The 13,675-nt window shown below is 39.5% G+C and overlaps 1 protein-coding gene across 4 annotated transcripts in view; it reads left to right on the plus strand.

Moving 5' to 3' along the window:
• The window catches only part of RIC3 (RIC3 acetylcholine receptor chaperone), a 60,229-nt gene that overhangs the window by 22,195 nt on the left and 24,359 nt on the right, over positions 1-13,675 (plus strand). For all 4 annotated transcript variants that reach the window (XR_008703039.1, XM_055548735.1, XM_055548733.1 and 1 more), the window contains exons 2-3: positions 10,670-10,896; positions 12,079-12,154. Coding sequence is in view for 3 of the 4 variants with exons in the window: in XM_055548735.1 (XP_055404710.1) it covers positions 10,670-10,896; positions 12,079-12,154 (303 nt within the window). In the remaining variant the exon portion in view is untranslated. The remainder of the gene's footprint in view (positions 1-10,669; positions 10,897-12,078; positions 12,155-13,675) is intronic.

Genomic DNA, 13,675 nt, shown 5'->3' on the forward strand with positions numbered 1-13,675 from the left:
GTCTGAAATTGCCTACATTTAAGAGAACACCAAGAGCTAACTGTGAGTGCCAGGCCAGCTGGTAGCAACACCAGATCTTTTCTTGTTCTCAGATGTGGTTTGTAGGTTTTGATTAGCACTAACTAAAGTTGAGTAGAAATGGTACTTAGTGGGAGTTGTTACCCATTTCTGTTCCAGTCCATTCAAGTAGGACCTATAAGACACAAAATTTCAATATAACTCTTGAATAAGGCCAGGTGTGATAAGTGTAATTAAAGAAGTTCAGACAGTGTATTCTTAGCAGTGGAGATGATAAGAGAAAATGCTTCAGGGACAAGGGCAGCATTTGGCCTGGGCTTAATCAGTGAAGTTGGATGGAGAAGCAAAACCACTGGAATAAGCAAATTTTGGGGCTAAGAGGCAAGAAATGAGAAGGCAGGCTCAAAGCATGGTGAGAAGTCTAGTTTGGCTGAATTGGGGGTATATAATGGGAAAGAAGTGTGAAGAGGTACTTTTGGGCTAGATTATGGAATTTGGTTGTTTAGGAGTTCAGGTTGTAAGGAGGGAAGATCAGAATTTGTTAAGTACCTACTGTGTGTGCTGGGTGCTTTGTATATGTTATCTTATTTAATCTGTAACCCTTGTAACAACTCCAAGAAGGAGGTCTCATGATAGCTATTTTACAGATGATGAAAATGAGCTCTAGGAAGCTTGACTTAACCTCCACTCAAATGTTGGGTGCACAGTGAGAATCTCTGACTGAAGTGGTGGTTCTCATTTTACTTCCCTCTGTCGCCTCCTGCATGATGCAGTCCCTTGTAGATAATGGGAACCATTGAAAGCTTTTGATCAAAGATATGGCAAGACTAGTTAGAATTTTGCTTCAGGAAGATTACTCTGATAACAAACAGTAATGGTTAACATCTGTTGAGTATGTGGACCATACCCTGTGCTAAGCAGCTTAGACCCACAAATATCTCCTTTAGTTACATGTAGTATGAATTGAGAATGGAGAGGTTGGTAAGAGATGAAGAAAGAAATCTGATTAAACAGGCAGAAAACATTAAGGCAGTGGCCAGCAAAGTAGAGTTAGGTAGGAGGGGAATGTGACAAGATGGGCCCTCCGAGGAGACTGGTGAGAAACAGTCAGCTATTGTTGGAGCCGCCACCTTAAGTAATGCTAAATTAAATATGGCCTCGAGAATGTCCTCAGTATTTAGGGAGAGGCTTTCATATCTTAAAGGACTGGCCATTAAGACCTTTCTTGTATTGTGGTAATCAGAAATATAAACACATCCAGTTCTTTATTGATTTATTTGCCCTGAGAATGAAATGCTGCAGATGGTTTAATGTTGCTTTCAGAAAGCTCTTTTGTTAACAGTGCTAGAGTTTCTGTTTTTGTTTTTAGCAGTGGGGCTGGTTATTAACAAGGGAAAGTAGAGCTTCACTCTGTAAAATCCATTAAGTTTTTAGTCAAGCTTAAATGATTTGCTAAGTGAAATTTTAATAATTAAATAAACCTAAATATGGGGAAAGCTTTCAATAAACAATTGGGATTTAGTCAAGTCCACTTTATAGAATACTTAAGTACATATAGAGATAGGAAACACAGCTGTTTTCTATTTTGGAAGGTCTGCAATTTTAATGTTCTAACATCTTTAATGTTCTGATCTCTCTAGCTGTTTGCTTTAAAGCTTTTTTTTTTTTAAAATCACAAATCCCAGCTTCCTAATTTATCCCTCTTCTCCTCCCTTTCCCCTTTGGTAACCATAAATTTTCCTATGTCTGAGTTTCTGTTTTGTAGATAAATTCATTTGTATCTTTTTTAAAGATTCCATATATAACTGATATCATACGATATTTGTCTTTGTCTAGCTTTTTTCACTTAGTGTGATAATCTCTAGGTTTATCCATGTTGCTATAAATGGCATTATTTCATTCCTTTTTATGGCCAAGTAATATTTCATTGTATATATATTGCCATATACATGAGATTAATATATGCACACTGCTGCTGCTGCTGCTAAGTTGCTTCAGTCGTGTCCGACTCTGTGTGACCCCATAGACGGCAGCCCACCAGGCTCCCCCGTCCCTGGGATTCTCCAGGCAAGAACACTGGAGTGGGTTGCCATTTCCTTCTCCAGTGCATGAAAGTGAAAAGTGAAAGTGAAGTCGCTCAGTTGTGTCCGACTGTGCAACCCGATAGATGGCAGCCCACCAGGCATCCATCCATGGGATTTTCCAGGCAAGGGTACTGAGTGGGTTGCCATTGCCTTCTCCGATATGCACACTACTATATATAAAATAACCAACAAGGACCTACTGTATAGCACAGGGAACTATACTCAATATTTTGTAATAACCTATAAGGGAAAAATATGAAAGTGTGTGTATATGTGTTTATATATATATACACACACACATATGAAACTGGTTCACTGTGCTGTATATCTGAAGCTAACATGACATTATAAACCAGCTATATTTTTAAAACCCACAAATCCTTCTATAATGTAGCTGTAAAGTAATTTTAATATTTTGTAACATTTATAATAGTGGAAAATTGTGATACAGATATATAAGGAGATGCTATAAAGCAGTTTGAGTGAATGAACTAGAGCTACGTGTATTGATCTGGTTACATTTCTAGGTCAAAATATTAATCCTCACCCAGAAAAAGCAAAAAGAGTTGCAGAAACATCAGTGCAGTGTGATACTGTAATATAAAGGTTTTTTTAATTGTAAAAATATACATGACATTTATCATTTTAACCATTAGGTATACTGCTCAGAGGCATTAAGTATATTCACAGTGTTATACTACCAGTATCCATTCATTATATAAAGTTTTAAAATACTCAGACAATATTGTGTATTGTTCATGGATGTATACTTGCATAGTGAAGCCTAAAAGCATACATTCTGATAATAAGAACTAAATTCAGAGATGTGGCTCTCTCAGTGAGGATGGGAGGAAGAGACACAAGGGGCTCCAGTTAACCTCTGGTGGCAGGTAGTAATACAAGTGCTCATGTATTATCATCTGTAGTTTTTTTTTTGTATACTTGCAGTCTTTTCTTTAAATTTTTTTCTTAAAAAAATCATTTCAACCAGACATCTCCAAGTGTTTGCTTGCCATTGACTTTTTAGGCATCCTGGGCTGTTCAGTTCTAAGAAATATGGTGGTACCAAGATTTAAGAGGTCAGGTTACTCCCTATTGAGAACAGTTAACTTTATGGAAAAATCTATTCCAGATTCAGCATTCTGAACTTAGCCTGCCATCTCAAGTATACCTTTGTTTACAGGTGGCAGGGGTTATAGATCCAAAGCCTAATTGACTCTACAAAGAAAAGAAAATACAGGAGGAGAGCAGGTTTTGAAAGGTGAAAACGAGTTTCATTTCATAGCTTTGAGTTGATAGACACACCAAAGGATATATACTAATGGGATTCAGAGATAAGAGATAAGAGCTTGGAGGAAAGGTTAAACTACTGTACATTTTGGAAATTATAATGTATGCTTTGAGAATGAATGAATTTACCAAAGGAAAAAGAATAAGGACTTTTGGATCGCAGCCATTCTGACTGGTGGGAAATGGTACCTCATAGTGGTTTTGATTTGCATTTCTCTGGTAATGAGTGATGTTGAGCATCTTTTCATGTGTTTGTTAGCCATCTGTATGTCTTCTTTGGAGAAATGTCTATTTAGTTCTTTGGCCCATTTTTTGATTGGGTCATTTATTTTTCTGGAGTTGAGCTGTAGGAGTTGCTTGTATATTTTTGAGATTAGTTGTTTGTCAGTTGCTTCATTTGCTAAAAAAAAAAAAAAAAAAAAAGAACAGGTGAAAGAGATGGAAAGAAATAGGTTGACGGACAAGTCAGTGGGCCAAGATCAGGAGAGTGATATGCCACAGATGTCAAGGCAGGAAAGTTTGAGAGATTTGTTCAGATTAATCCAGTATTTATTGAACGACTGCGGTGATCATTTTTTTGTGTAGCAGAGGAATCTTATGAGTGAGAATTGAGTAAAAGCCATTGGACTAGATACTTACGGTATGTTACCATGTTGCTGTAACTATACTTCTTGTCTATAATCTCTTTAAATGCAGAAGTTCTTTTTATTTATTTTAACCTGTGTCTGGCACAGTGTCTGGCATATTGTTAAGTGTTCAGTAGTAAATATGTAAAATGTTACATTGAATATAAAATGCACAGATTTATCCCAGGACATAAAATATGTTTTTACCGTGTAGCCTCTCTCTTCCATTGCTGTCCATTCCCCCTCCTGCCTTTGAAAATAGTATTCTCTACTTTTTCAGTGTTTTTTCCTAGGGATCTTAGTTCCCCAGCCAGGGATCAAACCTGTGCCCCTCATAGTGGAAGCAGAGATTCTTAAGCACTGGACCACCAGGGAAATCCTTTTAGTGCTTCTTTGACTCTAATTGTAATCTCCAGTTTGTGCGTGCTAAGTTGCTTCAGTCATGTCCGATTCTGTGCAGCACTATGGACTGTAGCCCTCCAGGCTCCTCTGTCCATGGGGATTCTCCAGACAAGAATCCTGGAATAAGCTGCCATGTCCTCCTCCAGGGGTCTTCCTGACCCAGGGATCGAACCCACGTCTCTTAAGTCTCCTGCATTGGCATGCAGGTTCTTTACCACTAATGCCCCCTGGGAAGCCCATAAACACCAATAATCTCCTTTAAAATCAGTTTTATTATGTTTCTCTACTTCTGGCCACATCCTTCAGTGTTGCTTTTTAAACCCCTGTATTACACTTCCTTTCTTCCTCCCATTCAGTTCAGTTCAGTCGCTCAGTCGTGTCCGACTCTTTACGACCCCATGAATCGCAGCACGCCAGGCCTCCCTGTCCATCACCAACTCCCAGAGTTCACTCAGACTCACGTCCATTGAGTCAGTGATGCCATCCAGCCATCTCATCCTCTGTCGTCCCTTTCTCCTCCTGCCCCCAATCCCTCCCAGCATCAGAGTCTTTTCCAATGAGTCAGCTCTTCGCATGAGGCGGCCAAAGTACTGGAGTTTCAGCTTTAGCATCATTCCTCCCATTACTCACCCTTTAACCCAATATAAACAAGATAAATCTAACAGTCACGGCTGTACAGAGGTGGCATGGGCTTCCTGGGGGACATACTGAGTTTTCTGTTTGGTATTTGGCAGAATCATGACCACCGCTTAAGGGAAGTTGAGGCTATTGAACGCAGGTGGTTAGATAGCTCTTTTAAAAAATGTCAGCTTTACTGAGATATAATTCACATACTGTGTTGCACAATCAGTGGTTTTTAATAATACTCACAAAGTTGTACAACCATCATCAGAATCAATTTTAGAACATTTTAATCATCGCCCCTCAAGGAAAAATAAAACCCATACCTGTTAGCAGTCACTTTGTTTTGCTCCCTCTCCACCCTCCCTCCCTCTCTCTACCAAGCAACCATGAATCCACTCTGTCTCTGTGGATTTGCCTAATCTGGACATTTCATATTAATGGAATCATATGTGGTCTTGCATGACTGACTTTTTCCCCTTCACTTAGCATTATGATTTCAAAGTTCATCCATACTGTAGCATGTGTCTGTACTTCTTTCCTTTTGTATGGCTGAGTACTATTCCATTGTATGGATATAGCGCATCTGTTTATTAATCAGTTGATGCACATTTTACTGTTACGAATAATGCTGGCTTTAAACATTTGTACATAATTTTTTGTGTAAGCACATTTTGGCGGCATTCTGGCAGCAGCAGCCTGCAGAGGCTGGGTAGAATTGCTGGGTCACAAGGAATTGTTTACCTTTTTGAGGAACTGCCAGACTATTTTTCAAAGCAGCTGCATTATTTTACATTCCCATCCAGCTGAATATGATAGTTCCTTTCTCCACATCCTCCCCAACCCTTTTTATTATCTTGTCTTTTTGATTATAACATCCTAGTGGGTATAAAGTTGTATCTGATTGTAGATTTATTTACTTTACATTTCTTTTTCTTATATACTTGGATACTTGACCTTTATGAGATATGATGTTTTCTTGCATTTAGTGGATTGTCTTCACTTTTTTAAAATGGTGTCCTTTGCAGCACAAAAGCATTAAAATTTGATGAAGTTCATTTAATTTTCCGTTGGTTGCTTGTGCTTTTGGAGGCATATCTAAGCAAGTGTTCCCTAATCTAAGGTCACAAAGATTTATGTTTATGGTTTTTTCCTAAGACTTTTATGGTCTTTGCTCTTATATTTAAGTCTCTATTTTGAGTTAATTTTTAGAAATTTAATGTGGTGTGAGGCAGGGGATCCAACTCATTCTTTTCTATGGGTGTCTTGTCCCCATAGCACTTTTTGAAAGATTGGATGGCTTTTAAGGCTCCTTCTGAGTCTGAAGTTTCTATGATCCTTTGTATCATAGTGATTTCTGTTACTGCCATTATTATCCAAACAGATGGACAGTCAAGATTTCATATGTTGGCCATCCTTTTCCCAAGAATACGTTGTGTCTAAAAGCAGGGATAACTATTATTAGTCTTTTATCAGTTTGTTCTAGATTTCTCAGTTGCTTTCAAGTATGTCCTCCTCTGACTTTTCTGATACTGGTTTGCTTCTGGATGCCTTTGACCAGCTAAGGGTTTTTTTTTTTAATTTTCTTTTTTTTTGCTCCTTTTGCACATAACTTTCATATATCCCTCCACTGTTTTTTGGCATGGGGACTGTTCACTCAACTTAATTTTATTTATTAGCTGTGTCATTTAGATAGCACAGGGTTTCTTCTCAAGCCTAACTACAATCAAATAAAAATTCCCTCTGGATGTGCCACCAACACCTAGAATTTAACATGTGCAAATAGGTGTTCAGTCTTCCCCTAACCATAAGCCCTCTCAGTTTTCCTCATTGTTCTCTCTTGGTATCTTAAACCAACCTTCAAGTTTTCTAAACTGCCCCCCTCATTCATTCTTAAATACTGCAGATCATTACAAGGTAAAAGCCCTTGGATCCATCCTTTCCTTTCTATAGGTATAGCTGCCACCTTGCTGATTTTCTAGACCCTAGTTTCTGTGTTTGATCTTTACTCAACTGCTAGAATAATCCCCCTCAAACACCCTTCTTGTTAAATCGCTTCCCTGATCCTAGACCCACAGTATTGAATTTATATGACACAAGTTAGCATTTAATCTACCTGCTTTCCTTTCCTTGCTTCTTGTTGTTTCCCTAGAAGGACTTGGTAGTTGGCCTTGTTTATTCTTTCTTTCTTTGTTCGCACCCTTTTCTCATTGCACACATTCCTCTTCTCCTAGTGTGCTTTTGCTTCTCTTGTCTTCTGAATCTCATTCCCTCCAATGATTGATCCCATCTGACTCCTTTCCTTTTTTTGGCATTCTTTCAATACTTAGACATTTAGTTCGTCTGGTAATAAGATCCATGATACTCTGTTCATTTTTTGCTGTTTGTTTTGGGTATACTACTTTTTAAAAGCCTTGCTTCATGTGGGAACCATTGTTTCTGTTTCATTTATGGCTCTCCTTTCCTACCTACAGTACAGAGTAATAATAGCTGTCCAGTACATCTTCTTGGTTGATGGAGCTATATAAGTTTTGGGGGGAGGGAAATGTGTGATGTTTTGCATCATCATCATTTTTCAATTTTAGAAATGCAAAATAAAGCCTTTTGTGCCATTACTTGGTTTTAATTTTTTATATTTTGTTTTATGCCAAGTTTTGAAAATGGTGTTCTCAGTACAGTAAGATGGAACTCAACAACATATTACTACAGAAAGTAAATCTACACTAACCACCGGATATATCAGATTCACTCAAGAAGATGGTTAGCTTTTTGGATGCTGGTTAAGTATTTGTTCAAAGTGCATGATAGCCTTAAAGCTAGTAGTCACCATTTAAACTATTAAGATCCTTGACAATTTAATAGCAAAACAGTCACCAGCACCTAGAATAACCTTCCCAGGCAGCTCAGTGGTAAAGAATCTACCTGCCAATGCAGGAGACCTGGGTTCGGTCCCTGGGTTGGGAGGATCAACTAGAGGAGGAAATGGCAACCCACTCCAGGATTCTTGCCTGGAGAATCCCATGGAGAGGGGGGCCTGGCGGGCTGCAGTCCATAGGATCTCAAGAGTCGGACACGACTGAGGGACTGTGCACATGAGCACAGCACCCAGAATAAGGGGTAGTGACCTGCTGTCTTTCTTCTATTGTCTGAAGCTGTGCTTTTGTTGCTGACCTCCTCTTAAAAAGAAGCATTTCTTCTCAAAATTTCCATGTCATCCAAAGTCATTAACAGGAGGGAAAAGAGGATTATTGGGGTGGAGCTTGTCCGATAGAAGATACAAAGCAGAGGGCAGCTCCTGGCCAGTGGCTAGCTGTCCACTCTGTGCCTGCCCACCCACTCTCTCTCACCTCAGGAGCAGCAGGCTGACCTAAAGATAGTCCTCAGTTCATCACACCTGATTAACGTCGTCAGTGCAGGCTTGCTTTCTTCATTATTTTCTTTTTAATCCTTTACCTTCAGTCTACATGCCTGTTCCTTTCTCCTGTTCATATGCACCCACTCTAATGTGTCTGTTTTATGTTCTTATGCCTACATATTTGTTTGAAAGATAATGTAGTATAATTATGGTGTGTCTTTAGCTTACACATGGTATTTGCTTATTTATTGTTTAACTCAGTGCTGTGCTTTTAAAAATATGTTCATGCTTCTGTAGGTACATCTAAAGTGTGTTTTCTGAAAGCTACATGAAATTCCATGTTTGTATCTACTCCATTTTGATTTTACGTTCTAACAGTTATGGAGATCAAAGTTCCTTCAGGCTCCCTACTACATCATCACAGGGAACATTCTCACACAGGTCTATAAAGCCTATTGCTTGAATTCAGATATAGACAGCCTTATCTGAGAATTTCTCTGGAACTTATCCATCAGTGTGGGATCACTGGATCATAGGATATACCCTTAACATCACTAAGTACGGCCGTGTCACTAAGAGAATGCCTGCATCTGTGTACGCTCTTACCCATAGTGCACAAGCGTGCTTGTCTCCCACATCTTGCCAGTACCTGCTATTACCCACCGTTCTGATTTTTGCCCTTCTGATAGGTATAGTGCTATCTCATTGTTTAAATTAGTATTTTTCTCGTTGGTTTTACTTTGATCATCTCTTAATATACTTGTTAACCCTTTGAGCTTCTCTTTCTGTGAGTTCCCTACTCATATCTTTTGGGCATTTTTCTATTGGGCTTCCTCTGATGTTCATATTAAATTGTAGGAATTCCTTGACTATTCCAGAGGTTTAATCCCTTGTCAAGTTTAGATACTGCAAAAGCTTTTCCTTCTCTGTCGTCTGTCTTAACCCTGTTCATGGTATTCTTTATTGAACAGAAATCCACAATTTTACTGAAATCAAATCCACCAGTTTTTTTTTTTTACCATATAGTCTGTATTCTCAGAGCCTGAATCAGGAAGTCTTTCTGCTCCTTAGTCTTTTCTGTCAGTGGTTTATCCACAGAAGCCTGTTTATGTGGCTTTTGAAGAGCTGTCCTTCCTTTCTTTCTCACCTATGACTTGGAGGAGGCTTGACAGTTGGTGTTAATGTTTGGCTGCCCTGATGGAGGAAAACTGTGAGAAAATTGATGTGCGCTCCTTTCTCTAAGACCTGTTCTTCCACCCACAGAGATGAGCCCCTGTGACCCTGTTTGTACTACAAGAATCCTGTCTGCTCAGCTGCTGCTGATTGGAAAGTGCCACATACCTACCCAAGCTGAGCCCTCACAATCTTCCTGCAGGGAATTTGGAGTTATGACCAATCTCTGCTGACCCCTTGAAGGACATGCAAATTGAAGGGTTTGGGGGTGAACATCTTCATGTTCAAGGAGAAGCTAGTAACAAAGTAACAGAGAAAAAAACAAAGTAACAGGGAAAAAAGCCTTCTGGCCCTATAGAGAGGGGGAATGATTGAGGTACAGTGTGAGAGGAGCTGTCTTGAATCCTGATGGCTTTCCTATTTCCAGTTGTATTCTCTTCTGAGACCAAAATTATATATATTGCATTTCCTTACATGTATTAGTTGGGGTGGGTAACTGCTCTAACAGATAGACTCCACAGTGTATCATGGCCCTAACACAATAGAAGTTTATTTCTTACTCACATGAACAGGTCCAGATGGTGCTAAGTTGGTGGGATGGCGACAGTGGAAGGCTCTGTGCCACACAGTTATTCAGGAACTTGGGTTGATAGAGGCTCTGCCATTTTCAACACTTGACTCCCAAATGCCTCCCTAGGTGTCAGAATCCAGCCTGAAGAAAGGAAATGAACACAGAATTCAATACATGAGAAGTTGTATAGACCAGGCCTTGAACTGGCACCTGTCATTCACTTTGCTTTGGCTGGGTCTCATTCACATGGCCATATTTAACTGTATGGGAAGCTGAAAAATGTCATCTACCTGTGGACCAAAAAAGGAAGAGAAAATGGGTTTAGTGAACAGCTAGAGATTGCCAAATAGTGTTTATTATCTGTGTGATACTCTAGTGATACCTGTAAATCCTTATAGTCAAGTTCCAGTTTTTTCTTAAGCTTGTTTGAGTTGGCTTCTATTATTTGTATCTCAGTATGTGACGTGTTTCAAAATAGCTGTATTTAAAATAGTAGAAGAAATAAAGACTGATTAATCTATTTTCTCAGGGAAGTTGGGTCGATTTCCACCTATGATGCATCAGCAGCAGGCACCCTCAGATGGCCAGACCCCTGGGGCTCGTTTCCAGAGGTCTCACCTCGCAGAAGCCTTTGCAAAGGCCAAGGGATCAGGTGGAGGCGCTGGAGGAGGAAGTGGTGGAAGAGGCCTGATGGGGCAAATTATTCCCATCTATGGTTTTGGAATTTTTTTATATATACTGTACATTCTGTTTAAGGTAAGTGGAATCATCCTGATTGTATTACATCAGTGAAAATCTATTATCATCATAATGAGAATCATTGTCAGCATTAAAACCCTTTGTATTTCAGAGCCCTTTTTCAAATCTACCGTCCTTTAAATTTTGCCTCTTCTTTAGAGGATACTTAAGATAGCTGTTATCTCAGTTTCATAGATGAGAAAATCTTCACTCAGAACCCAAATAATTTGCCCCAGAATTCACAATTAAAAATGTAGAAGCAGGGCTTGAACCTGGATTCTTCTAATTCCTAATCCATTGAGCAATAAAGTTCAAAGCCTACCCTCTTGCTGCCCTACCTGGTTTTTTTCTTGACTGGGCATCTTTGCAAGCTGTAAAGGCATAAAGACGTTCTAAGAAGAACTTTGTCATTAGGGTTGGCATTATGATTTCCAGGTAGTCACTGTGAGGCCAAATAGTGACTGTGCCAACACCACGTTTTCCTCCTTTTACCAGGAGTGCTATTTTGAATGTCAGTTGGAGTAATTCGCTCAGTTGTGTCCGCCTCTATGACTCCATGGACTATAGTCTGCCAGGCTCCTCTGTCCATGGAATTCTCCAGGCCAGAATACTGCAGTGGGTTGCCATTTCCTTCTCCAGGGGATCTTCCTGACCCAGGGATTGAACCCGGGTCTCCTGCATCGCAGGCGGGCCCTTTACCATCTGAGCCACCAGGGAAATCCTAATAGTAGCGGTTCTCCTGAAACAGAACTGCCACATCCTGAAACTAAGCCTGATATTTCCTGGTTCTGAGGAGACATGATTTGGGTCCTTTTGAAAGTAGACTCCTAATTAAGTTCCATGTCTAGGCAGGCTGCGGGCCTTAGCACTGCAAGCAGAGGAAGCAGATTCTTTTTGCCCTCCTAACTTGAGTACCAGGTCACTTTTCTCCTGCCTAGGAATTCTACTGGCAGCCCAGGTTGAGTCTTCAGTGAGCATGGGCAAAGCACATGACTTGTGAAGAGACTGTTTTCTTGTGCCTCAATAATTTTTTACTTGGGAACCTTCTGTTGGCTTTTGTTTTTTGAGGTGTTTCGCTAACGTTGCTGCTTGATTTGATTTCTCCCAACCTTTTTGTTTTTTTTTCATTTAATATGAGGGGTTCCGTGACTTTGAGGTTCTGAGCTGCTGTTGATGTGCTGTACCTCCTTCACTTCTCAGCTCTCAAGGGGGAAAAGTACTGCAGAGGATCGGAAGTGCTCTACTGCCACACCTGGAAACACCCACAGGAAAATTAGTGAGTGCCCTTTCAGTATTTCATAAGTTTCATTGAGTCAGACAGCTGTAAAGCAGCCAGAGTGACAGTCTGTGGATATGCCTTAAAAGCATTTCTCAAAAGTTGTCCCAGTTTAATCTGATGCTGTTTTTACCTTAGCTGGCTTCCCTGGTGGCTCAGATGGTAAAGAATCTGCCTGCAATGGGGGAGACCCAGGTTCAATCCCTGGGTCAGGAAGATCCCCTAGAGGAGGAAATGGCAACCCACTCCAGTATTCTTGCCTGGAGAATTCCACAGATGGGCTGTAGTCCATGGGGTTGCAAAGAGTTGGATACGACTGAGCAGCTAACACACACACACTGGGAATTCTCAAAAGTTTCCATGTTGATATTGGGCTTTTAAGGGACAGACAGTTATGAAAAGTACAGAACTGTCAGTTCATTTTTTGTTAACATATATTACAAATTAATATTTTACACTTAGAATGGGTTTCTTCTCATTTCCAGACTTCAGAATATTGGCAGCAAATCTCTTTATTTCACATACAGGAAAACTGAGGCAGTGAGATCAAGTTAGTTGCCAAAGTCAGTTATTAGATCTAGGGATAGAGTATTAAACTGACTCTTGAAACATGATCATCAAATATTTATGGACCAACTAGCATATTCTATGCTCTCTGGAAAAATGAAATGTATATGGCATGACTCTTCACTCAGAATTTATAGTCTAGGATGAATGTTAGGAAGATACAACTAGTGAAAAGTTTATTGCCTAGAAAAAAGGGAGTTGGTGAAAGCCTTCTGGGAAATCGTGTCTAGCTGTGGAGGAGGCCTGATAGGGAACTTGAGTAAGACACAGCCTGAAACAGGGCAGCTGTGTGAAAGCAGGCATGAAGAGTAGGTCAGTTAAGCTGTATTGTTGAAGGCCTTGGAGGCCAAACTATCCTGTGGATAATGAAGCCTCATCAGAGGTTTTTTAAAAGAAAGACATCATCAAAATGAAGAAAGGCTGCGCTACTGAAGCATCTGACCTCAGCCATAGTTGCTGTTTGAATTTACTCTGGAGTCACTATGAAAATAGATATCCCAGTGGCTTCTGCATCCTGAAATCTTAAATATTCAGATTTAAGTGACTGCAATCCTTGCTGTATTCTTAATTGAGATAGTGTCTAACCAAAAGTGATGGTAAACACATCATAAAATTTTTTAAAAAGATATGTGAGCTAAAGAGTAACAAATTCATAATGTCACATAATACATTTAAAACAGAAAGAAGTAAATAAAATGAATTCCTAAGAGCAGCTGTCTTATGATGTAGTAGCAGTTGTATCAACTTTTTACACTTCAATTTTGAATCATACACAAAATAAAAATAACCCAAGCATTTACATGGCACAGATTGGATGCAGAAAAATATGTTATAAAAGTACTAAAAAGCACTTGAAATGTTACATTTTATAGTGACCCTCTAAATATATCTGTGTAGGATGACACTCAGATATGAAACAGAATGTCTAGATTATCTACATAATGAACAACATTT

This window comes from Bubalus kerabau, chromosome 15, assembly GCF_029407905.1.
Source record: "Bubalus kerabau isolate K-KA32 ecotype Philippines breed swamp buffalo chromosome 15, PCC_UOA_SB_1v2, whole genome shotgun sequence".
Classification (NCBI taxonomy): domain Eukaryota; kingdom Metazoa; phylum Chordata; class Mammalia; order Artiodactyla; family Bovidae; genus Bubalus; species Bubalus kerabau.